The following is a 27506-nucleotide window of genomic DNA, read 5'->3' on the forward strand; positions in this document are numbered from 1 at the left end:
TTTCAGTGTTCTAAGTAGTTTCTATTATTTTTTAAATACATATCTTACTTTTGCAATTGGGTCAATGTACTAGACACTATGCTTAATAATAAATTGTATTTTTAAGTTATTTTGTGTGCACATTTATACATGTAATTTCCTGGGGACAGAAATGGCACCGATTCAGTGGAATGGCCCATGTTTGCATTGTAACAAGTTCGGCATTAGTAACTGAGCTTTGGCATCTTCTTGGAACTCCGCACATACGTCAATCATGAGTGACGTAATCTTACTTAACGCCACACCAAACAATATATGATATGCGATTGACTGGCAGATTAAAACACAACAAGTCCAGTTGAGAGACACAGTCACCAGTTGTCAAATTCATGTAAAGCTTAGCAACAGGTCTATTATGTGTAGGTTAACCTGCACACAGTATTTCAACATCCACCTAATTGACCTTAAAAAAAAGGATACGATATAGAACAGCAATCTTATGAAACCTTTTATTTTCTAGCGTTTGGCCTAATGAGAATGTGCTGATTTGGTGATACAGGCAGCAGGAATGCCTTTAAGCAGCTTATCAGTCATTTGATCCAGCTGTGCACCTGTTTACAGAATAAATAAGCAGTACAGCTAGGGGCATAATTGCTTGCCTTCATTAGAGTAGGAATTTACCTGCTCATGAAAATTGTCCTATACCTTCCATTACCAGAAGTGGCATGAGCATGCTGTTCATGCTCTTTACGCACAGCTCAGAGGGAAAGAAACAGAGATGCTATAAACACAGATCAAGCATAACATTACTGTCACCTCCTTGTTTCTACACCGATTATCCCATATTTTTAAACCCCCTCTGACCAAAATGGAGCAAATGTTGTCTTACAATTACAGATTATAGTTGGGCTGCATACTTTATTATCATCCTTTCATCCTGTTCTTTAATTGTTAGGACCATACAGGACCACCATAGAGCAGGTATTATTTAGATGGTGGGCTGGTAATGTTTTAGTGTGTGTTGTGCTAGTATGAGTGGATTAGAGTGGAGTTTTTAAGCACCTCAGTGTCACAGCAGGGCTGAGAATTATCTACCAACAGAGTCCTGTAGGCAGAGTCCTGTGATCACTGATTCAGGACGAGAGGATGACCAACACAAAGTGTGCAGCAACAAAAAACAGAACTTCTGTTTCTGACTTATTACCTACAAGGTTTAGCAGCTAAGTGAAATTGTCTAGTTGAGTGGACAATGAATGGTCTTTCTGTTAAATCCACTTTTTCTTTGTCTATTTTTGGTCTTTCTGATTTGTATGTGCATCCTGCACATAAAACTGTTCAACTTTTCAACCTCCATTGCCTGCAGTAGCTAGTAAAAGAAAATATTCAGAAAAAGATGTCGGGTGGATTTTTACTTTCTGGACCTGGACTACCCATCTCTGTGTGTTTACATAGATTTACACAGGATCTACGGTGGATTTTGCGTTTTACAGAGACTCTAAAACTAGGTCAGTGGCTGAACTGCATTTATCAGGGCATTACACATGTTGCAAAGTAACATCTGACATTGCAAAGACAGTTATTAGTGTAAATAAATGTCTTTATTTTAATGTGTTTCTAACTTTTTTCACAAATACAGCTCACATGGCATTCATTCATTCTAGAGAACACAACTAGACATTTTAAAATTAATAAAAAACTAAATGAATATGATCCACACAAACCAGCACACCACAAACACCACCACCATGTCAATATCACTGGTTCATTTGAGGAGTAAAACATCATTATATTTTTTTTTTATCATTTTCTGATAATAATAAACAGCCAAGCAATATGGCAGTCTCCTAATAGTTCATTCACATGTACATGTGCACACATGTTACTCAGTAAAGACTAAATAAGGATGCATAGCTTTGTTTAATTTACTCCAAGTTTAAATAGACTCGGAAGAGAGGAAAATCCTTAATAAGAAATCCTTAAAAAACCTGACCTATTAAATCCAAGCAGTGTGAACAAGTTCATAGAGTAACATGTCCTGCCTGAGCGCGGCACACATATCAAATATCACTAAAATACACTTTGACTGTAATGAACTTTACCAGACCAGACAGACTGCTTTCGGAGTTTGGCTGTTAGAGTGGCTGCATTTTTGGGTATGTGTCGGAATGTGGGAGAAGAAAAGAGTAAGAGAGGGAGTACAAAATAAGTATCCGGCCTATTTGTTTTACCTGGAGAGGTGGAGTATTGTAATTTTACTACAGGACATCATAAAAATATAGGCATGATTTGCACACGATAAAAAGTCTCATCATAAATCAGTGATATTAGATTGGTGGCTTAACTTTACACTGCAGTCACCCCAAAAACATGTGATGAATCGCATATATCTTAGAAACCACCTAATATCTTTGTCTATAATTTCTATAAAGAAAAGACTGGATTTTGTACCATTTCTGACTATTGACTGGACCTGAAGAGCTTAAATGGCAAAAATAAAGGGGAAAAAATGTTTTTTTTAACCGGTAGTGTATATACTGTGTAGCTGAACGTCTTTTGGCTCGTCTTTGGATTTGATTGTTGTATTTCGTTTAATAAATATGCTTTGCCACAGACTCGAACAACCTGAGGTAACTGTTTCAAATGAATCTAGTCACCTTCTGAGAAATCTCCTTTTCCACAGTATTTAACAATTTTTTTACCGACACATTGATTTTTAAAGTGCATTTTACAAAAAGTAAATGACCCCAGAACCTTTAGTGGGGTAGGAAAACAACTAATCACAGGATGTGATATCTGCCTATTAATTTATGTGGCTTTATTTTTGGATAGACAGAGTACATTACTTAATGTCATGAAATGTTGGATCATTGACTGCTAGTGAAATTTATGTATTTTTTAATATTGCATTTTTTTCTAATATCGTTCAGTCCTAATGTTTAACAATAATTACTTTACCCCATCTTCCCTGATAAAAAAATCCTGTATAATGCATGGACAGACGCTAAAAGAAAGCCTCGGAAAACAACAGAACACATAATTTAACCTGAAGATGAGAGACAAGACTTGAAATTTTATATATATAAAAAAAAGGTGCTGTACTTGATTCTAGAGAAAAAATGCTGATATGTGAACTCAACAGCAAAACAAACACTCACATCCCTTTAGTGCTCCTACACAGGCTAAACACCAGCACATCAGCAAAACACAATTTACAAAGTCAAAGAGTTCCTACATCCATAGTGCAACCTCCACAGGCAGTAATAACACGGCTTACTTTAAAATGTTCATAGCTGACCTCAACTCAATCAAACACCCTTTAGATCAGAGGTGTCCAAACTACGGCCCGGGGGCCATTTGCGGCCCGTTTCCTTTTTTTAAATGGCCCGCAATTTTTAGAAAATAAAATTAAAGTTGGCCCGCAGGTTTTTATAATGTGAGATTTAAAGTTTAAAGGATATGTGTCAGAAAACTTCTAAGAGTCTAAAAGCGGCAAGAATGTGCAGTTGTAGCGCAGAAAACGGGCCAAAGAGTCTAAAAGCGGCGAGAATGCACAGTTCTAGTGCAAAAACAGCCTAAAGAGTCTATATGTGGCAAAAATGCGCAGTTGTAGCTCTAAAAAAACAGCCAAAGAGTCTATATGCGGCGAGAATGCGCAGTTGTAGCGCAGAAAACGGGCCAAAGAGTCTATATGCTGTGTGAATGCGCAGTTGTGGCGCAGAACACGGGCCAAAGAGTCTAAAAGCGGGGAGAGTGCACAGTCGTAGCACGGAAAACGGACCAAAGAGTCTATATGTGGCGAGAATGCGCAGGTGTAGAGCGTAAAAACAGACCAATGAGTCGAACAGCGGCGAGAGTGCTCAGTTGTAGCACAGAAAATGGGCCAAAGAGTCAGATAAACTGTACTGTAGATAAACTACAGTGGAGATTAAAAGCAAGGGCTTCAGAGTGTGACCTAACAAAGGCTCTCCTTGTCCAGACACACTCAAAGACAAAACATAAATACAAAACATTGTTAAAAGAAGAGTTCTCAAAATAGTGAAAGCTGTAATAGCCACAAAAGTGGGACCAAGTCTAATAAGGTGTATGTGTCCCAATACATTTGTTCATCTAGTGTACTTCCATGATAATCAGCATCATCATGCACTCATAATGCAGCGATCCGTTTCACTGTGCAGGTCGTACAATGCTCTATCATGTAATGCTCAACCATCAATGGCACCTTTAATCAGTTCCAGACTTATCAATACCATCACCAGCATGTTTCCCATTCTGGCATAAGGGGCCTTTGTGTCATATTTACTCCAGTCCAGATGCCAAACTATCGAGTTGCAGGAACTTATTAAACACTCATGACAGAGCCTCAGAGCTGAGATTTCATTCCCATGGTGCCACTATGTGATAGGTTTCCTCTTAAAAGGTCAACAAGTCAAGAATAGGTGAATCACACACAAACACACAAGAGCCATCGTGAATATCACAACCCCCCTGTGTACAGTCTAGCTCCTCAACCTCCATCTCCGTTTCTCTGCGCTCATTCTAGTCACCACGCTGATGAATATTCAGCGGGATTTTTCTCTCTTTGTTGACTTTACATTTGCAATTGTAATTGGACGGCTCTAGAGGTCTGACCTCTGTTGCTCTCCAAAGGTCTGAATCTTTCAACATTCAGTGGACAGGAAGCAAACACTGTTAACTAAACTGAAACAAATCAGAAGCACATCATGGAGAGGTAAATCTCAAAAAGTCTAATCAAATAAATAATATAGCTCCTTTTACAAAGAATAAGCAAATGTTAAAAAATTCATTATACACCCACATGTTTCTAGTATACATGTGCTATGCTAAATATAAGCTATACATTAAACACCATTAGATTTATAAATCCTCAATTCCAAAAAAGTTTGGATGCTGTGTAAAATGTGAATTAATGTAAATAAAAGTAGAATGCAGTGATTTACAAATCTCGTAGGCCAACACATATCAGATGACAGCAAATCATCTCAAAATGATTTTTACAAGTGTATCTGAACCCATGCAGTGATTTCCCTTACAGAATCAGGCCTGTTTTTAAAGTCACCTGAGGGCCCAAAGATCACCAGCATCCAGTACTGACTGTCTACCTTGTCTCTTGTGCAAAGGATTTTCTCCACATTCTCTAAATCATATGTTAATTTATTATGTGTTGATCAAATCCTTTTTTCTAAAATTGTTGTGCAATTGTTTGACAGTTTGTCACAGACTAGTGAACCTCTGCTCATTTTTGCTTCAGAGATGTGCTGCTGCCATCAAGTTCTAAATGAGTTAGTTTTAAGAAATGTTAAAATGTCTCACCTTTAGTTTCTAATATGAGTTCTATGCTCTATTGTAAATAAAATATGGATTCATAATTATTTTATTCTGAGTTTTTAAAATATAGGTTGTAATAAAAACATGTCATAAACTCATGTGGGATAGCAGCAGCTAAGCCGATGGCTAGCAGCCTTATCGCATTGTTGTGACTGAGGGTGGCTAAGCTAAAAGCTAAGCTCATGTTATGGCACTTAACCTCAGTGTGCTTCTGTCGACATCAGCATTAAACATATCACCTGACAAAAACCCATCGGCAAAGCAGGAGTCAGGCACTCTCCACTGCCTTTACTGGGAATCTGATGCGAGGGAGGAGAAGGAAGTGGACGACAACAGTAAAGAACTCTTTTCACAGTCCATACTGCTGCCACAAGTGCTTAGTGCCACATTAAAGGAGCTAATGTTCTCTTTCCCCATGGTAAAGCAGCTCTCTGTGTCATTAGAGCAGTGTCAATTAACCTTATAGACTGAACCAAGAGCTATGTCTATATGCACTTAATAAAATAGCAATTGGCAATCGTGTCTAACAATAAAAACACATTTTTCCTTTTTCAAGGATCAATCAAAGCAAAGGATCAATTCAACAATCAAAGCAAGATGTAAATAAAATTGCCCTCCACTTTTGTGTGAAATGGCTTTTATTACTGTAAATTAAATATTTCATTGGATTACCTGCGATTTAAAAATATGCAGTGGCTTGCAAAAGTATTCATTCCCCATGAACTTTTTCACATTTTGTCACATTACAACCACAAACTTAGATGTATTTTATTAAGATTTTAAGTGATAAACCAACACAAACTGGCACACAATTGTGAATTGGAATGAAAATGATACATGGTTTCCAAAATTTTAAACAAATAAAAATCTGAAAAGTGTTATGTGCAAGTGTGTTTATCACTCTGAAACCCCTATATAAAATCCATTGCAATAAGTTGCCTTCAGAAGTCCCTTAATTAGTTAATGTAGTCCAGCTGTGCGTAATTTAGTCTCAGTATAAGGCCTTAGTGGTTTGTTAGAGAACACTAGTGAACAAACTCACCATACAGATCAAAGATAAAAGTTGTGGAGAAGTTTAAAGCAGTTTTGGAAGTTTAAAGGTTAGGTTATAAAAACATGTAACACACTTTAAGTATGCTGAGGAGCTTTGTTCAATCCAGCATCCAACAATGGTAAAACGTATTGTACAACTGCAAACCTACAAAGACATTTGTTTGTTCAAGGGCTAAGAATACTTTTGCAAGCCACTGTACATGCCATAATGTAATGTAATGTATAATTTTTATTTCATGTTTAAAAAAAATAAAAAAAATAAAAAATGTGTCAATTAAAATGTATCAGAACAATGCAAAAATATTTTGTCACAAAGTAGAAGTAGAAGTGAAGTAGAAGCATCAGCGTACTTACCCTGTGGGACAGACGCAGCCAGGAACACAGGGCTCATGCGTGGAGCAGGTGAGGTTGAGCAGATATGACTCACAGGTGCGGTCACAGGCTAAACCTTTACTAACCGACGGTCCATCCACCATATTCCCACAGTCCTCATAAATCTGCCCAGGAGGGCACAATTTATCTGAGAGAAAAAACATACTTAAGTATCTTTCATTTTCATACAGTTTTAAAATAAAGAAGAGATGAAAGCCAATAGCAAACACTGGGCACCATAAATAGTAGCAGGTATCACTGGTGTCTCTCACAGGCCTAACTATTTTATAGCAAAATAATGCAAATTAATTCAAATACTAATCGACCACATGTCTAAAAATGTGAACTCTATTTAAAACACAATTAACTCTATAAAAATGCCACTCACCAGTAATAGTGCTTTGTAAGACAATCTGTCCATCTCGACAAATTCTAGCAAGAGAAAAATAATACAATATCACAATTACTGTAATTAAACAAAATGCAATAAAACAGAAAAAAGTGTAATCTTACACTTTGGTTAATTAATAGAAATAATCTTACTGTACACCCGATGATGTCATGATCACATCTCCAGGAGAGTAATCTGTCCCAAGGAAACTGCATGGGCATTCATTCCTATGCAAACAAATTACATTACATGAACCTATTCTTAGTCAGAATACCACACCTGGTTAACCATGACTATATTTATCTATTACACTACGCAATGAGTAATAATATTACTATCAAACTAATAAAACACAGCAATTCACTGTGATTTAGGGGTGGGCGATATGGCTCTAAAATAATATCACGATATTTCAGGGTATTTTTGCGATAACGATATACTTGGTGATATAGTAAAACTAAAATAATTCATTCATTTCAGGAATATAGTATAATTGTATAACAGTATAATCATAATGTGGCAAAATAAATAATACAGCATAAAATAATATAATGCAGCAAATAATATTGCAGAATATTTAGTGCATGCATATAAACTGCAAACTAAAACAATTATACAATAAATACACTTAAAGCTTCACAGTAAATAATAGACTACTTTTAAGACAGAACAGCCCTATTATCACAATATGGATTTTTAATTTCTTGATATTTCTGTGTCACGTTATATTGTATACGATATAATATTGCCCAACCCTACTGTGATTCAGTATTTTAGTACAGGTGTGCTTATCTACTCAGGAGATTTAACCTGTATAAGTTGTGAGGTGCTATCTTGTAAGTGAGACTGAGTACTGGCCAGCGTGCTTATGACAAGAAATGTTTAAGCAAGGCCTGACAGACTGGACTTTTTTTTTATTTCCGAAGTTCTTTATGTTAAATGCCCACAATGTAACTGAAATATATATGTATATATATATATATATATATATATATATATATATATATATATATATATTGTGAGGTGTGGGATACCGCAAGCCCATCTGAGGTAGCCGACAACAGCCAAGACTCCCAAAACAAGCCTGCTGAGATGAGCAGAGATTGTGAGCAGGCAGCAGGGGGGTGGGGCCACACTGATCACCCACGCCTGGCCAGCACTAATGACAGGGCTGAGTGAGGAGCATGGAGAGGGGAAGACAGAGTATAAAAGAGGAGCAAACAGTCAGAGGGGAGAGGGGAGTGAGACGGGGAATCCATGCCCGTTTTGTCCACTAACGCTGTCTTCTTTTTCTCCTGGTAACTTTTGGTGCACGTGGGCTACTCTCTCCCTCTGCACGCCCTCTCCATCTCTCTCTCTCCCTCTCTCTCTCTAATACAGATTCCTGAAGAGACTCCCAGAGAGAGAGAGACACATAGGAGGACGGCGCCTCCTCACCAAAGCTTAAACCAAGTCTGCTCCTGTCCTGGAATCCCACACAGGAGTGTGGAGGCTTCCATTTTTGTTTGTTTGACTGCTCTGAGTTGGGGATAGTATTTTGGTTGGGTTTTTTTTCACTATACTGACCATCACATGCACCCAACACAGCACATACACCCCCTCTATCCTTTACTGATTGCATACATGTTTTAGTGGCTCTATTTTCCCCCAAGCAGGCTGATTAGACCAATAAACAACCCTTCAGGGTCCTTTCTTTTTGGCTAAACTGGTCTCCCTGTCTTTGTGTACACACACTGGTGGTGCCTAGACCGTCACAGTGGTGGAGGATGCGGGCATAGCGCCACCAGGGGGTGACACAAAAAAAAAAAAAAAAAAAATTTTTAAAGTAATTTTTTTTTCTTCTCTTTCCCTTTCCCAGGAGACTAGCATCTAGTCCCCTGTTCTCTCTTTTGTCTGTTCTGTCTCTGACACTGCAGGTATGGAACAAGTCCTGCAACAATTACTGGCCGTGGCAGCCCACCAACAGGAGACTACCAGGGAGCTGGCTCAAGGCCTCCGGGATGCACTGCAGGGTATCAACACCCTCCGCCAACAAGCTAGTGCTGTACCCCTCCCTGATGCCCGCAGCACCGCCCACCGCCTACTGACCAAGCTCACCCCAACTGATGATGTAGAAGCATACCTCCACATGTTTGAATCAGTGGCAGAACGAGAGCTTTGGCCCAAGGAAGAGTGGGCGAGTATCCTGGCCCCATTCCTGTCAGGAGAGCCTCTGCTGGCCTTGCAAGCGCTCACAGCACAGGAAGCGCAGGACTACTGTGCCCTTCGGTCGGAGATACTTGCCAGGGTGGGAATGAGTCCATCAGCGGCGGCCATCGAACACCACAAGTGGACCTACCGCCCAGGGGTCCCACCCAGGAACCAAATGACTATGCTACTCCGCCTCACCAGTAGGTGGTTGGAGCCAGGGACATCCACTCCTGAAGAAGTAGCTGAGAAGGTGGCGGTGGACCGATATGTGCGGGCGCTGCCTCCAGAGCTCCGAAAGGCCGTTGCCCTCAGAGGGGTTCAGTCAGCCAAAGAGACAGTGGAAACCACAGAGTGTGTCGAAGCGGCCCTAGCCCTGAACAAGACAGATAGAAGGGAGACCACTATTGCATGGCCAAAAAGGGAACAAGCGGTTCCCCGGGGAGACCCCGGGCGAAGGGGGTCTCTCCGACCTGAACAACGACCTGGAAATCCCAAGAGGTGGCCGGAAACACGGAGTAGTCCCAGGGATGAGCCTATGCCCTCAGAGCCGGAACCACCCCAGCGCTCCGGAAAGCCATGGCTGGCGGGTTGTTCCTTTCACAGGTCCCACCCCCCTCAAGGTCCTACCAGAACCATAAAGGTGAACGGTCAAGCAGTACAAGCCCTCTGGGATTCTGGTAGCACAGTCACCCTGGCCCGCCCATCCTGTCTTCCTGGGCTCCAGCCACAGCAGGAAACGCTGGACGTCGCCTGTGTTCATGGGGATGTTAAGACGGTGCCAACAGCTCGTGCACACATCCAGGACGGGCGAAATGAGTGGACCCTCACTGTGGGCTTAGTGTCAGATCTCCCAGTACCATTGCTATTGGGTAGGGACTACCCAGGATTCGACCAAGGCCGCCCCAAAGCCAGAGGGGTTTCTCAAGTGCATCGGCCCCAACGTAGGACCAGGCTGGCCTGTGTGGCCTCCACCCGCTCCCAACCGGATGAAGACAGTCGCTCTGAAGGTAACAGTTGCTCATCCGCTAGACCTAACCTACTGTCTTCTCTTTATCGGCAGGTGCAGGCGGACAATGACTTTGTGCGGGAGCAACTCGCAGATGACAGGCTTAAACATGCCTGGGAGAATGTCCGGGTCATAGATGGGAAACGCCAAGGCCCTGCCCCCCTTCCCACTAACTACTTTTGCGTATGGAACAACCGGCTCTACTACCATGCCGTACACCATGGACAAGTTGTGGACAGACTGGTCGTTCCAAGAAGCAAGATAGATGCAATCATGCACCTAGCCCATCGACACCCTTTGGGGGCTCACCTGGCCTATGAAAACACTCTGGCACGCATTAGTGACCGTTTCTGGTGGCCATCAATCCGAGCAGAAGTAAGAAACCATTGCCAGCGGTGCCCTCGTTGTCAACTCACCTCCCCTGTGAGCCCGCCGAGGGCCCCCTTAGTCCCTCTTCCCATTATTGAAACCCCGTTTGAGCGGTTGGGTCTAGACATAGTAGGGCCCCTTCCCAAGTCCAGCCGGGGGCACGAGTATATACTTGTAATGGTAGACTACGCCACCAGATACCCAGAGGCCATTCCCCTTAAGAAAGCCACCTCAAAAGCAATTGCAAAGGAGTTGTTTACCCTCTGCACCAGGGTCGGCATACCCCGAGATATCCTAACCGACCAAGGGACCCCCTTCATGTCCCGACTGATGGCCGAACTCTGCCGGCTCCTCCAAATAAAACACATCAGGACATCTATTTACCACCCACAGACGGATGGGTTGGTTGAACGGTTCAACCAGACCCTTAAGCGGATGCTCAAGAAGGTGGTCGATGCAGACGGGAGGAACTGGGACCTCCTGATCCCCTACGTCTTGTTTGCAGTGAGAGAAGTACCCCAGGCTTCAACCGGCTTTGCTCCCTTCGAACTGTTATATGGAAGAAGACCCAGGGGTCTACTCGACGTGGTGAAGGAAGCCTGGGAGAGCCAACCCTCCCCCCACAGGTCCCTCATTGAACATGTAAAAGGCATGCAGGACCGCATTGACCGCATCATGCCAGTGGTGAAAGAACATATGGAGGCGGCACAAAGGGGTCAGCAGAGAGCCTACAACAAGACGGCCCAAGTAAGGGTGTTCCAACCGGGTGACCGTGTCATAGTCCTGGTACCCACAACAGCCTGCAAGTTCCTGGCCAGCTGGCAAGGCCCATACACTATAAAAGAGAAGGTCTCAGATGTCACTTACCGCATCCACCAACCGGGACGCAGGAAGCCCGATCAGCTCTACCACGTGAACCTTTTGAAGAAGTGGGTTGAACCCGTGCCACTGGTATCGGCCTTTGCAGACAAACCTAGCTGGGCCGAGGTGGAGCTCGGCTCAGAAATAACTCCCAGGCAACGACAAGAATTGAAGAGCGTGTTGTCCCAGTTTCCGGAGCTCTTCAGCACCACTCCAGGACACACACACCTGGTCCAACACAATATTGTAACCGAGCCCGGCAAGGTAGTCAGACAGCGGCCCTATCGCCTACCAGAAGCCCGACGTCAAGTGGTAGAGCAGGAGGTGACCAAGATGCTGGAAATGGGCGTGATAGAGCCGTCCAAGAGCCCATGGTGCAGCCCAATAGTGCTGGTCCCCAAACCGGACGGCAGCTGGAGGTTTTGTAATGACTTCAGAAAGCTAAATGCTGTCTCCCAGTTTGATTCATACCCCATCCCAAGGGTTGATGACCTCATTGACAGACTGGGCAAGGCCCAGTATGTGTCTACCTTGGATCTAACCAAAGGGTACTGGCAGGTCGCCCTCACACCCTCTGCCAAGGAGAAGACAGCATTTAGCACTCCCTCTGGCCACTGGCACTATCGGGTACTCCCGTTTGGTCTACATGGGGCACCCGCCACATTTCAGCGACTAATGGATGTCACCCTCTGCAATCACCTAAGGTACGCAGCAGCATACCTCGATGACGTAATCATCCATTCTGAGACCTGGGTAGATCATCTCCGCCACGTAAAGTCAGTTTTAACCACCCTCAGACAGGCGGGGCTCACGGCCAACCCCAAGAAGTGCTACATGGGCCTAAAGGAAGCCCAATACCTGGGCTACCGTATTGGTCAAGGACTGCTGCGGCCCCAAGAAAAGAAAGTGGAGGCCATCAGAAACTGCCCCAGACCAAACACCAAGACCCAGGTACGGGCTTTTCTAGGCCTCGCAGGTTACTACCGGAGGTTTGTACCAGAGTTCGCAAGGCTGGCTGCACCATTGTCTGACCTCACCAAGAAGGACCAGCCCGACCAGGTCCTGTGGAGCCCCGAAGCTGAAGTGGCATTCCAGGCCCTCAAGGACAGTCTTACCACAGCCCCTGTCTTACGTAACCCCGACTTTAACCTCCCCTTTGTCCTACAGACGGATGCCTCAGAAGTTGGACTAGGAGCGGTATTGGCCCAGCTCTATCCAGATGGAGAACACCCCGTCCTGTTCCTCAGTAGGAAGCTCAGCCCAGCAGAGAGGAGGTATGCCGTGGTGGAGAGAGAAGCACTAGCCATCAAATGGGCAGTCCATGAACTTAGGTACTACCTTACAGGCCGGCCGTTCACCCTGGTCACAGATCATGCCCCTCTACAGTGGATGGCCCAGACGAAGGACACCAATGCACGTGTCACTCGTTGGTTCCTGGCATTACAGGAGTTTGCTTTCCAGGTTAGGCACCGGCCAGGGTCTGAGCACCTCAACGCAGACGCCCTCTCCAGACTTCCTGTGCACAATGGAGTTGTTTTGGAGTCTGACTGCAGTCTCAGGGGGGGGGTATGTGAGGTGTGGGATACCGCAAGCCCATCTGAGGTAGCCGACAACAGCCAAGACTCCCAAAACAAGCCTGCTGAGATGAGCAGAGATTGTGAGCAGGCAGCAGGGGGGTGGGGCCACACTGATCACCCACGCCTGGCCAGCACTAATGACAGGGCTGAGTGAGGAGCATGGAGAGGGGAAGACAGAGTATAAAAGAGGAGCAAACAGTCAGAGGGGAGAGGGGAGTGAGACGGGGAATCCATGCCCGTTTTGTCCACTAACGCTGTCTTCTTTTTCTCCTGGTAACTTTTGGTGCACGTGGGCTACTCTCTCCCTCTGCACGCCCTCTCCATCTCTCTCTCTCCCTCTCTCTCTCTAATACAGATTCCTGAAGAGACTCCCAGAGAGAGAGAGACACATAGGAGGACGGCGCCTCCTCACCAAAGCTTAAACCAAGTCTGCTCCTGTCCTGGAATCCCACACAGGAGTGTGGAGGCTTCCATTTTTGTTTGTTTGACTGCTCTGAGTTGGGGATAGTATTTTGGTTGGGTTTTTTTTCACTATACTGACCATCACATGCACCCAACACAGCACATACACCCCCTCTATCCTTTACTGATTGCATACATGTTTTAGTGGCTCTATTTTCCCCCAAGCAGGCTGATTAGACCAATAAACAACCCTTCAGGGTCCTTTCTTTTTGGCTAAACTGGTCTCCCTGTCTTTGTGTACACACACTGGTGGTGCCTAGACCGTCACAATATATATATATATATAAAAATCTGAGATGTATACTCTTTTACTAAGCAAACAAAATCTGCCAAAGGGGTAACCTTAAAATGTAAAATCCAAAGTAACAGTTGAATCAAGTAATAATCCCTGATTTTGTATCTTAAATTTGGATACAAAAATAAGAATAACTTGAATGGTGACCTTTTGTGCTTATTTTGAGTTTAAAACTACTTAAAACTTAGTGAGACTGAAAAAAGATGTATTGACTTTAAATGTGATCATTTCACTTCCCAAAAGTATGTGTTTTTTAAAGGTGGATTGATTTATTACTGCGAAATTAAAAGCAGATCTGGCAGAAATGACATCCACATTCAATGCAGGAGGCCCCAAAACACTCATCCCAGTGGTCAGTGCAGTTTAGATTAGATTCCAAGAGACATGGCCAAACTGTTTAATAATATGTGTCATTTCACTGTAGAGCTGCTGTACGTGTGTATAAGTGATGTCTGTCACTGTACCTTTTAACGCAGGAGTGTGTGTGTGTGCTGTAATATGTTCCTTGTGGACACACACAGCCTTCTTCACATTCGTCTCCGCATGACTGTGGCATTGAGAAAGACAGGCAGCGCCGTTGACATGATGACACACACAGACCATATTCCATTGTTGCTGGACATGCCACAGCTGCAAAACACACAAAGATGGCATCATGGGACTGTTTTTTTTTTCGGAGAAATTATACAATTTACTATACTTACTGTATATCCATATCAAATGTTTTCAAGACATAACTGCGTATTTAGGGCTGGTGTAAGAGGTAGTAAAATAAATTGAATATGTAATAATATGCATTTTTAAATCATAGAATTAACCCCCATATTTTACAGAGACTTACAGCAGTCAGGCACATGCGAGCGGAACTCGATGATGACGTTATGTTTCCTACAGGTGCGAGCATAGTGGGCAAGGGCGGAGCAAAGACACGGCGTTCCACACTTGCACACATCAGCCCGGCACTGCAACTGGAATCCCACTGGACTCACGTGTTCATGGCACACAGCAAATACCTCCTGCATCAACACCTCACACTTCTCCACAGCATAGGAGGCTGAAGTCAAGCAAACACACACACAAACACAGCTTCCATTAATGTATCTTACTAGTTAATTTACACTATGTACTCTACCTTTTTAAGTATTAAACACAGGGTCTGAATGCATTTACTAATGAGTATTAAATAATAACCAATAATAGTCAATTTTATTTTGGATATTTGTATATCACATACTGAGATTTATTTATAATAATTTATACTGAACAATGACACCTATTGAACAAAACCTCTGGAATATAATCAAGAGGAAGATGGATGATCAAAAGCCATCAAATCAAGCTGAACTGCTTGAATTTTTGCACCAGGAGTGGCATAAAGTTATCCAAAAGCAATGTGAAAGACTGGTGGAGGAGAACATGTCAAAATGGATGAAAACTGTGATTAAAAACAGGGTTATTGCACCAAATATTGATTTCTGAACTTTTAATACTTTATGAATATAAATTCTTTGCATTATTTGAGGTCTGAAGGCTCTTTTCCTGTTTTGTTATTTCAGCCATTTCTCATTTTCAGCAAATAAATGCTCTAAATTACAATATTTTTATTTGGAATTTGGGGGAAATGTTGTCCGTAGTTTATAGAATAAAACAACAATGTTCATTTAATTCAAACACATACCTATACAGTAAATAGCAAAATCAGAGAAACTGATTCAGAAACTTATTTATTCTCTTATTTTTTTCCAGAACTGTATATAGGCAGTGTTTCTTCTCCCAATACATATTTTACATAGCCTTTTCTTTTCAATGTAAAACAAATTGCCTTTAGGCTACTTGATTTATTAAAAAAGTGGTAAAATACATGAAAATGTTTTGTATTCAGTATTCAACAAATGTTCATGTTTTATCTGTCTATCCCCCATTTAAAATAATTGAGCTATTATTTAATATATGAAAAGAGTGTGTATATCTATGTGAGTTTCAGTTACCTGCTTGCTGATGAGTATCACAGGGGTCGAGCTGTGGTAAACTTGGCCGTGGCACACATGCTGATGATACACGCCAGGCATTCCCAAACAACTGTGGAGTGCTCTCAATCATGCCTGAGGGTGCTCTAGAGTCCAAAACAACAAAACTACAGTTGGTACATATGTGGATATAATAAAAACAGCAATTTATCAAAAATCATATTTTACAGTGGTATAAAAATATTCATCTCCTTTTTTGCAACAATAGCAAAATATCTTAATATTTTAGATTTTTTTTTCAATATAATTGAAAATTATTTTGGTAATTGATTAAAAAATAATAGCTAAATGACAGTATTTAGTAGCTGCACCTTTGGCTGCAATAACAGCACTGAGTCTGTGTGGATGGATCTCAATCAAGCTGGTACATCTGGACACTGCAATTTTCTTTACTGAAAATTCTCTCTTGGATTAAGAATTTTGGCCACTCCAGACCATTAACCTTCTTTGGTCTTTAAAGCATTTGTGTGAAGCTTTGGCTAACTGCTCTAAAACATTGTCTAGAAAATAAATACTGTGGACTTAATCAGACTGTGTTTATTTTAGACTCTACCTATGGTGTGTTTATGGTGTGGTGTTCAGACAATGGTGATGACCAAAAAGCTCCATTTTGGTCAAATCAAACCAAAGATCTTTCTTCTAGCGGAGCTTGGACTCTTCCATATGCCTCTGGATAAAATGTAGTTCAGATTTAATTCTCTGTCTATCCTCTGAATTATACTCTACAATAAATGATGTGTGGAGTTTTCTTGTGTCTTCAGTCAGTGTTTGTAGACAGAAATACAGATTAAGAAGTTACTGGACCTTCTAGACAGATGCTTTTATGCTGCAATCACTTGAGAGACCTTTCCTGCACTCAGCTGAACTGTATTTCACTAATTGTGAAATACTAGCACTGATCGTTTGATCCTTGGTTAAATAAGGTCAGTTAATTTAAAGGGAGTAATTATTTATACCCTTTAATTTTACATTGCATATGTTTATTGATCTCACATTCTTTTAAAGACTGTTTGTACTTCAATATTAAAGATTTATTTTAAATATCCAATACTTCTATCTTCCTTCTTCCTTATAATCACTGTATGTATATATCCATTAGAAGTGAAGTACAGCTATATAGCTATCGATAATCGATAAATAGGAAAAATCTTTTTTTGAACAACAAACATCCTCAAATTCAAGATAAATGTCAGTCAATTACTTGACAAAGAGGATAAAAAGAAAGACAGGGAGAAAGTAAGAGAGGGACTGACTGTGAAAGACTACACTGGTTGCCCTGGATTGCTCAAGAATTCTGGCTTCCAGGGACAAAGCTACAAGGGCACGACCCCCAGTCAAAATCAGATTGGCTGCTGATGTATCCTTCCCTTGTTACTCACCACCTCCTAACACCTCGTGGGTTGAAGAAAACCTGTTTAACGTCCATTACATCATTTGCAATTGCCCCAAATCCCTCTAGTCATCTTTAGCCAAAAGGTTTCTTTTGCCAAACCGCCTATTAGACTGGCCTAGAGGAGGCATTTTCACTTATTGAATTTTGTGCAAAGACTGGATTTTGTCACACAACAGCAGAGATAAGAGGTAACTAAGATTGTGTAATTTTTATGCTTTACTGTAATGGGAAGAAGTGTGAAGATATACAATGGTATGAATGCGTCTTGCAACCAAATGCCTGACCTACTAAAACTAGCTTGCATCAGTCTGAAGGAAACGTAAGCACACAGATTTAAATCCATATTCAAATTTGGCTAAATTAATCTGACAGCCCAGGTAATACAAACTGTTGAAGAAAAGAGGATGAAACTGAGACTTGCTACTTTTTTGGCAAGCAGAATTAAACTGTTCTACCTTCAACTGCCTTAAATGACCTGGTCTGACCACTGGTATCGTTAAAAACAACCATGACTACTAACAACCAGAACTTTGAATTCAACTCATCATTGTGTTTCCTCCTCAGCTGAGTCAGAGAGAGGTCTAAGTAATGCAAAAAAGGCAGGGTTTCTTTGCGTGTTCTGGCAACTGCGCTTGCACAGATCTCCAATGATAGGCAAAAAACTGTCTGATGGCATTGCAAAGATGGCCACCAAATGAACAGACTTCCCTATAAGGACGTTGGTTTCCATACTAGCACCATGATATTGGTGTAGCCAGCAAGCTGATTGGCTTTTTTGTTGGAGTATGGGAATTTATCCATAAACAGACACTATGGTAATTCATTTATATTTCATTTAGTAAACATTCTTTTCATAATCACTACAGGAGTAGATAACAGACACTAAAATACTGAATTTGGACTTTAAACAGAAAGTCAATTAAAGACAAAAAATTGCCTGACACTCACAGAAAGTCATCTTGTATATTGCCATTGAAGGTACCACAAAGCCCCACTGTGTCGTCCCTCCACAGTTCCCCAAGCTGCAGGTAGAGACGGAATTCTCTCCAGTTGTACTGCAGCAGTAAGCCCTGCGAAGTCTTCACTTGAACAAACAAGGATGACAACTCCTGGATTTGAAACACATCTGCAAATACACACAGGAAAACAAGCAAACTCTGAAGTGAATCACTGCAGATACACAAATAATGATTTATTGCCTTGATCCTGGGCAAAAAGAACAGTGTGTTACCGTCAGAATATGGCAGAGAGATACGGAACTGGCTGGCCATGAATACCTCCCCACTGTGGCTGAGTGTGACCTCAGTACGAGGATCCTCATTCAAGACCACGTTTACTGATTGAATACAAGCTCCATCCAGATTCTACATTACACAGACACAACAGAGACAGACATACAAAGCAATTCAAGGCACAATTGAAGAAAAGCTGAACAGACAGACATATTATTTGTAATCATATCATTTTGAATGCTTCAATTTCTGATAATTCCACAATTATGTAGTTCAGGAATTAGGCATTTATGGGGAAGAGCTTGTGAAGGAATTTGAGCGTATGTGTGAGCTGTTCACATGAAGATAACCCACGCCCAAGTCTGAATCGTTTCATTCATGAGCACTACAGACGCCACCAACAGGTGCAGTCTGCCCAAACACACATCTCTCAGCAGTCACTTTGCTGAAATGCTTCTCTCTCTCTTTTCCTCTCTCTCTCTCTGTCTCTCTCTTTCTAACTCTACACTACAAAGTCTTTGGCTCTGTCATTCTGACGCACAGATAAGCTGAATGGCTTGTTCAGATTCCAGGCAGGTGACAGAGAACACCAGGCCGTTCTCTGCATGCTGAGTTTTACCATCATCAGCTGTGAGGTTTAGGAGACAGAAGCTTTGAGAAAGAGGATCTCTCTATCTCTAGAGGCTTTTCATGTTTTGAAGCTACAGAGGCTTTTATCAGTACATGAAGGCACTTAAAAGTTTTCATCTTTATCTCCATTAAAATACTGCACTAAAGAATATACAGTTATAAAGGAATAAAGGAATTATATACAGTTATAAAGGAATATAAAGTTATAAATGAATTATTATTGTATTATTATCATTATTATATATTTAGACTAATGTTGTAAAATACTGCACAAAAAATATACAGTTATTAAGGAATAAAGGAATGATATACAGTTATAAAGGAATATAAAGTTATAAATGAATTATTTTGTTATCATTATCATTATTATATATTTAGACTAATGTTGTGATATATTCAATACACATATATTTGTGTATTATATCTAACCAGTGCTTTCTAAATATTGAAATATTTACACACCACACTTTAAGTACCTACACTTTGTGTGTGATTTATGTCTATGATGACAGTGCTGGGAGACTTACAGGACCACACGGTGCATTCTGGATCGTCACAGTGAACCCGCCAGAGTTTCGGCTCTTGGCTAAAACATACTGGCATGTAGCCAGGAATGTGTAAACCCGACCATCGAATGATTGGAAATACATATCTCCTGTAACAGAGCACTCCCCTGTATGATCCAACAAACAGAACAAACTTATTAGTTAAATTAAACACATCATACATTTAATTTTTGTGATTCTTTTACAAAAACAAATTAACATTACGATATTAACAAAAACAATGTAATTAAAAACATTTAAACAGCATTTACTCGATTTCATCTATAAAAAAATAAATAAACAATATAAAAACAATCAAGAAGTATATAGAGAGTTCACCTGGGCACTTTTGCTCTGTGCAGTTCCATGCACCACCACTACATGTGCTGAAAGACAGAAACATGAGAATATTCAAGCTTTAGGCTGGTATTCAAGGTATTCAACTGATACCTAGCATTATATGTGTTTATATATACTTTATTATGTTTAATGTATGCAGGTAGAGTGTGGAAATACATAACTGCTTAAATGTCAAATGACATTTGACAAATGCAGCATTGCCGGGGAAGGAATGTGGGCCTGCTGCCACTTAATGCTATAAGAAACACTGCAATATGACTTCCAATAAATTAGATATTGTTTGCAAAATTGTGACACGCTATGACTATATAAAAATATCCCCAGATCTAGTCCTATGGTGATGCCTAAGCACTGACAGAGATAGAGGGTGGCTGACAAACTATACATCACAAGGACTGGTTATAGCCAGTAACTGTTGACCTGCAAAGTGCATCTACATTGAATTGTACTTATTTCAGTGGTGTACATTACATATATATATATATAGTGTTACTTGTTGTTTAGTTGTTTGTGTGGGAACTAATGTGTACTAAGGGGTGTAAATCATGTGTACTAATCATTGATATACTGTGTACTAATCACACATCTTACCAGTTGTTGCACTCCTCCTGTATGGTGTGCCCTGATGGGTAGAGCATTCCACGGTGCTCACAGGGACAATCTGATGGTTTCACACACAATCCATCTTCATATATCAGATCTGTCAACACACAAACACAAGCAAAGTCATGATAACTGATTATATACATCACATAGTGCATATGTCAGGTAGTTCAAGGCAAAAATTTAATTCGGGTCATCTCAGCCTGATAAATGTGAAAAAAGCCTAAAAGTAAAGTTTGGCAGGTACAAGCAGAAAAAGGACTGAAGGTATTGCACCAAATGAATGCTCTGTATGAAGTAGAATAATAATAACAAATAAAAGTCCAACATCTCACCATCCTGACAGTAGCATCCGTCCAGACACTGCAGTTTGCTGTCAATGCACATTTGTTCGGTGCGGCAGTGCACAGGACAACATGGGATGCACTCTCTGTAATGCAGCTCTGCAGGACACTCAACACCTACACCAAAAACAAACAATTCTCACATTAGATTTCCATATTTTATTATATATAATACATATATAGTCAAATATTTGGACACACCTTGTCATTCAATGTTTTTCCTTATTTCCTTTGTAGACTAATATTAAAGACATCAAACTCTGACCTAAACCCAACTGAGATGGTGATTTGAGATAGATGAGCTGGAGCTCATCATGACGGAAAAGCAGCAACTATTGTTCAGCACCTCCAGGAACTCTCCAGGAGACGCTGAGAAAACTGTTCCAGGTTACACAACTCCCAACTCATGAAGACATTGAGATTAAAATACCAAGAGTGTGCAGATCTGTCCTTAAAACAGATTTGAATGTGGCAAAATAGAAGAATCTAATATATAAAACATATTCTGGTTTGTTTAACACTTTTTGTTTACAGAATAGTTTCACATGTGGTCCTGTATAGCTTTAATATAGTCTTCAGTATTAAATTTACAATGTAAAAATAATAAAAGAATAGGAAGAGGTGTGTCCAAACTTGTGACTAGTACTGCACACAAAAACTAAAATGATCAAAGTCAAAATATTTAAAAAAGCCAATGTGACCGAATGTTAAAATCAATTTCAGGAAAAACAGTAAACATGCAAAAAAATATAAAAATATGGATGCACTGAATATTTGGCAACCCGAAATATTTGGCCAAAATGACAAAATAATTTTTACTGAACAATAAATCAAACAAAAAATCATTTAATTTAGGTCATATTGCAGTGTTGCACTACTCATACAGTAGGATTGTTTTCAGTAGGGACAGGGTTTGTAAGTGTGTGAGCTTACTCTGCAAATATAATTGTAGTAGAAGCACTGTATAGTTGTTTGTTGCCATGTTTATAAAATATTGTAAATGGGTGTTTTGTTGGAAAAAAGTTATTTTTTTGGACAAACATGTTCATTTCAGTGCAACACAAAGAAATGAAATACATATTAACTGTTTACATTAAGAAAATCTATCCACATGTTCCAGTGTAACTTACCACACACAGGGACATGCGTTCTCCACTTGTTTAATGGGTGATCGGCGTGGGCACATGCTCTTGCATACTCTGTGAACACCTGGCAAACTACATCACCATTGGGACCAGACCTAGCAGTAGGAATCAGACAACAGCAGACATGGGCACATAACTGCAGTAGTGCATTTCTAAAAGAAAACTGTGAGCAGTACAAGTACACTGGAGATGGTTACTGGATGAATGGACAAGCCACATGTCATGGAACACAAACTTATTATCTTGTCTCATAAATTCTGAAAAAATATCTCATAGAAGCTAAAAAAGCTGTGGGTGGTATTACCTTCTACAACATATTCCAGGTATACACGTGACACAGTGTACACTATGAACAAAGGAATGTTAAATTCCTCCACAAATTAAGAAGTGGAATGTCCCATCCATCTGGGACCCACTATCAGGACTCAACATAAGCGTTCAACATAACTGACAAGATAACACCTCACAACTTATATAGGTATGGGTGTTCCCAAGATGTCCCTTAAAATAACTATATGATCAATTTACATACTTCACATGACTTTTGGCATGCCAAAATAGTGTATACGGTGTTTGTGTAACTCAAACTCAAGTTAGTTGTAAGGTAATTAAATATGTCAATGTTTTACATTAACTTTTTTACATTAGCTTCAATCCATTTTATCTAGTCAAAGTGATCTGCAAAATACAATACATTCTATCTTACAATATTCCTAAGTATATAAGAAATATTAGACACACTGACAAGATGCAAGATGAAAAAAAATATATTTAGTGGTACATTCATTTTTAGCATGCTGTTTTACTTACAGGCAAAGATCATTTGAGCAGCTGGCCATATATGAATATGGGCTGACAAACTCATGGCAGGATTTAAATGGCTCTTTCAGTAAAGTTGCACAAACTTCCTCCACTTTCTGTAATAAAGATGCAGAGTTCAACATTATTAAAAAAAGATGTGTAAGTGGTATGCAGTATTATTTTGCTTCTAAAAGTTTATGAGCCACTAAACCCTAAACCCTATTTTTTCCAATAATAGCTGAAATGTGTTCCTTTAACATAATAAAACATTTTTTGTAAACCTTTCCTAACCTTTAAAAAACACTTTTATTGTGGTAATTTCAGCCTCTGCAGCGCCCTCACAGGTTCAACTGTGCTATAGGCGAGGACGATGTTTTTGTGTACTTTAGTACGCAGACATTCACAATATACACATTAATCAATCAATAATCTCTAAACCCATACATCACCCAGTGCCCCTCCCAAACTACTCCTCCCACCCATTTTATAGCCAAATAATTTGATCTGAGGGTGGAATCAGCAAAAGTTAGGGGTTTTAGTGGCCCTGTAGAAACATTCAGCCTCAACCCCACATTGGATCCCCACTGCCACGATAACTGTCACCGTTTTTCTTATTCATATTTTTCTTGATGTATGTGTAGTGCTGGTTTGTGTGCCATAAATCTAGTTTTTATCCAAAACTACTTTCTTCAGTCGATATACAGGCCAGTTTTATGCAGATCTCTGTGTAATGTAAACTCCAAATAAACTTCACTTTGAAGCAGGTAAATCATGGTTCATGTATCATGTTCAAAGTTACCTGTGGCATCTCTCACGAGTATACTTGGTGCTTTGATGTAGAGGTCTGTGTGGGACTGACATTTTTAGCCTATTCCCACACGCTACCCAGTGTAGGTAGTCAACTGTAGGCTACCATTTTAGCGTTAAACATGCTGTTTATGTCTTAATAAACACAAAGCAACAAGTATTAAGCCTAGTTGAGCCTAGACTATATTTTATATACCTTTCAATGGAAAATCCAATTCAAAATGTACTGTTTAAATTTACTGTCTATATCTGTCGGGCTAACGGACCCAAAATGTTTATTTTGATAGTCTATGCTTTGCTGCAAATTAGCTATTAAATGTCATAAAAAAAAAATAAATAAATAAATTATGACTCCACATCTATAGACTTTAGAATTTCTGTAGCATAATCAGCACAATGCATTTACTGTTCATGTAACTGGTTGAGTGGCAAACATTTAGAATACAGACCATATAATAATTTGAAGGATTTTTTACACTCACACAGGATAAGGTATCTGCCTGTTGCCCTGCATGACACTGAAATTTAGACCTGCACCACAAGGTATTGTGAATGGTCCTGTACAGACCCCACAGGACCAAAACAGAGCAGGTATTATTTGGGTGGTGGGTCATTCGTTCTAAGCACTGCAGTGACTCTGACATGATGTTGGTGTGTTAATGTGTGTCCTGATACAGGTGGAGTTTTTAAACACTGTGTACACTCACTGTCCACTCATTTAGACAGTCCTACCTAGCTAATTCACTATGTAAATGAAAAATGAACACATTTGTTGCTGCTGCTCATCTGCTTGGTGGACTATTCTCACTCTGAGGTGTCTACAAAATCCAGCAGCACTGCTGTGTCTGATCCACTCATACCAAGGCAACACACACTAAGGGTAGAAATATACTTGCTGTTGACTACGCGTTCGCCTAGGCATGATGGCTTTCTCATGTATCATGCATTAGTTTGGTACATGCAGGAACAGCTGTATGAAGTGTCCTTGCCACTGCAAACCTTTTCAGAAAAGCTATGATTGGGAGATTGCTTGCTCGAATCCCGGTCATGTAGCTTGCCATTGGCAGTCAGAGCCCTTAGAGAGCACAATTGGGCTTGTTCTCTCTGGGTGGGTAGATGGTGCTCTCTTTTCCCACATCACGCCAAAGGGTGATGTCACTCAGCACAAGGCGTCTGTGAGCTGATGTATCAGAACCGAGTTGCTGCGCTTTCCCCCGAGCATGCAGTGATGCTACACAGCAATACTACACCAGCAACAGTTCGTAAAAGAGGTGGTGGCTGACTTCACATGTGTCAGAGGAGAAATGTGCTAAGTTTACATGTTGAAATGTGAAATAAATCTGAGACCACTATCTTTATGCAAACACATGGCCAAACATCATGCATATCTCTAGCCTAACACACCACCACCACCATGTCAGTGTCACTGCAGTGCTAAGAATGATCCATCACCCAAACAAAACTTGTGACCTGTGGTAGTCCTGTGTGTCCTGACCATTGAAGGATAATTAAATATGCAGAGAAACAGATACATGACTACAGACTGTTATTATTAAATTATCAAGTGCTCCTATATGATCAGTGGAGCTGGTCAAATGGACAGAGAGTGTAGAAACAAGAAGGTGGTCATAATATTGTAACTGAAATGTATGGGTTCTTGGTCCACAAATAGGGTGTATATATAAAGCATGTTAAAATAATACAATTGTTAATTTATAGTTACACAATAAAGTAAACATAAATTTAAACAAATATATTATCTATAATACTTTCAGAAGGCATTTTATGTGTATGTGTTTTTTTGTGCACAATACCAATAAAACATGAGAATCCTGTCCAGAGCATGGAGATGGGTACAGATATGGAATCATTGAACATGTTGCCTTCTGTGGCTCTTCCTCCACCCAACTGTTACCAAACATAGCAAGATCTTCTGTGAACACACCTGAAACACCCATTAAAGCACAACATTAAATTCCGAACCACCAACTGCATAAACACAGCACACATGTAGAAACAAACCCAAGAGGAAACATTTTCTTTGACAAATTTACCATGATTTCATGAGTTGAATTAAAAAGTTAAAGGCAGAATTTCAATTAAACACTTCTTTGTTTTCAGTCGTTTTAAATCCAAAGGTATAAGTTAAGAAGGATTGGCAGCAGGGGGAACAAACAAGACTACAGTTTCCAAAGAAATACTCATAAAGCACTTTACATAGTCCCATGTAACATGCAAATTTAACAGCTTATATACGTGCATATGAAATTACCATATTTATTCTAATAGCCTATATTGTGTATTTTCCATCCAACTGCTTGTGCCAAACCCTGACAGTTTGGGATAAACATACATACACTTAGACCTCTATTAACTGACAACCACTGAGTTCTAAAAACCTTTTGCAAGTGTAATCACAGAATTAAACCAAAATAGTACATTTGCAACAAAAATATTATATTACACCCTGCACAAGGTGGTTCACAATGCACATTCTTATCTTATACCCAGCGAACAGTCTATTTTCAAGCCCTGCTCCAGCGTTGTTTAAATAGCAACGTTGCTTGTGAATATATCTACGCTGATAGGTGTGGTGGTCTCAAAATGAGGTGTGTACCGGTAAAATTCAGGTGTATTGCTATCTTGGCAATGGAAAACACAGGTGCGCCACTGACTGAAATTAAAACGTCAGCAGTCAGAAGTTCATTGCTATCTTGATAGTGAATTATCGACAGGTGCATCCCCAACATGTATACACCCCCACTTGCAATGCACTTGCAGCTGCGCCCCTAAAATAGTAATGTGCAAGAGCCAGAGTCAGAGCGCACCTTGTTCTTAAAGAGAATGTGAGGCAAGTGACACACACTGATTGTTTTTTAGCATGTTACGCCCAAAACACATCTATGATTAAATAAGAAAATTAAAAGATGTCTTTTGCACATTTTGAGAATTGCAAGCAGTACTTTTCCCATTGTTACGATAGCAAAGATGCCCTAGATCAAGCTGCACAGTGCAAAGTTGATGGCTCGTCTATAGATTTCTAAAGTAGGGCCCATACAGTTATTTATATCTTGTGTGATCAGTGTACTGAAAAGCTGATAATAGTTATGTTGCAGCAGTGCATCTCACAATGGTTTTAAGAAAGTGACACTTGTACTGAAGTCTTCCATTTACAGTGCACAGTCAATATACAAGGTTTCAAATATAAGCTATAAGGGTGCACTTTGCAGGAGTTTTACACAGGGGTGAATAATCAAAAACAACAATTGGTAAACAACTTAGGCAGACAGTAAATCCAATAATATCAATGATTGGGAAAACACTAATTAGTTTCAGGCAAAAGTTCAGCTTACCATAGCTGGTCTTGAGATCATCATTAACATCTGCGTTGAAGTTCCCACACAGCCCACATGTGCGGCCTACAAACTCAGGGCTCATTTTAATGTAAATGGAGCCATTCAGTCCATGCCAGGCCAAAGTGAATACCTGAGGCTGTGATACCAGTACATAGTCCGCAATCTGCTCCAGCTCAAGATCATGGATGTTATATGGAAGCTTCATGCTATAGGAGGAAAAATGAGGCTGAATGATTAAGTGATTAATGGGAATTGTAATGTAAACGTAGTGTAAATCAGATTATCAATCTTTACGTGAGATTAGCAGAGTTTATTTAAGATAGGGAACAAGTAATGTGAACTGCTGCTATAGAAATTGATGT

The 27506-nt window shown here is 40.3% G+C and overlaps 1 protein-coding gene across 1 annotated transcript in view; it reads right to left on the minus strand.

Annotated features, from left to right (window-relative positions):
- Window positions 1-27506, minus strand: part of otog (otogelin) — a 74760-nt gene that overhangs the window by 36813 nt on the left and 10441 nt on the right. Inside the window, exons 8-23 of the mRNA XM_022668178.2 lie at window positions 27142-27350; window positions 25603-25733; window positions 22991-23097; window positions 22166-22275; window positions 21027-21152; window positions 20680-20788; window positions 20068-20114; window positions 19711-19856; window positions 18553-18685; window positions 18270-18447; window positions 15890-16014; window positions 14743-14955; window positions 14366-14531; window positions 7294-7368; window positions 7139-7182; window positions 6733-6898 (exon numbers count right to left, since the gene is read on the minus strand). Coding sequence (XP_022523899.2) covers window positions 6733-6898; window positions 7139-7182; window positions 7294-7368; window positions 14366-14531; window positions 14743-14955; window positions 15890-16014; window positions 18270-18447; window positions 18553-18685; window positions 19711-19856; window positions 20068-20114; window positions 20680-20788; window positions 21027-21152; window positions 22166-22275; window positions 22991-23097; window positions 25603-25733; window positions 27142-27350 — 2085 coding nt within the window. The remainder of the gene's footprint in view (window positions 1-6732; window positions 6899-7138; window positions 7183-7293; window positions 7369-14365; window positions 14532-14742; window positions 14956-15889; window positions 16015-18269; window positions 18448-18552; window positions 18686-19710; window positions 19857-20067; window positions 20115-20679; window positions 20789-21026; window positions 21153-22165; window positions 22276-22990; window positions 23098-25602; window positions 25734-27141; window positions 27351-27506) is intronic.

Source organism: Astyanax mexicanus, chromosome 23 (assembly GCF_023375975.1).
Source record: "Astyanax mexicanus isolate ESR-SI-001 chromosome 23, AstMex3_surface, whole genome shotgun sequence".
NCBI classification, from domain to species: Eukaryota; Metazoa; Chordata; class Actinopteri; order Characiformes; family Acestrorhamphidae; genus Astyanax; species Astyanax mexicanus.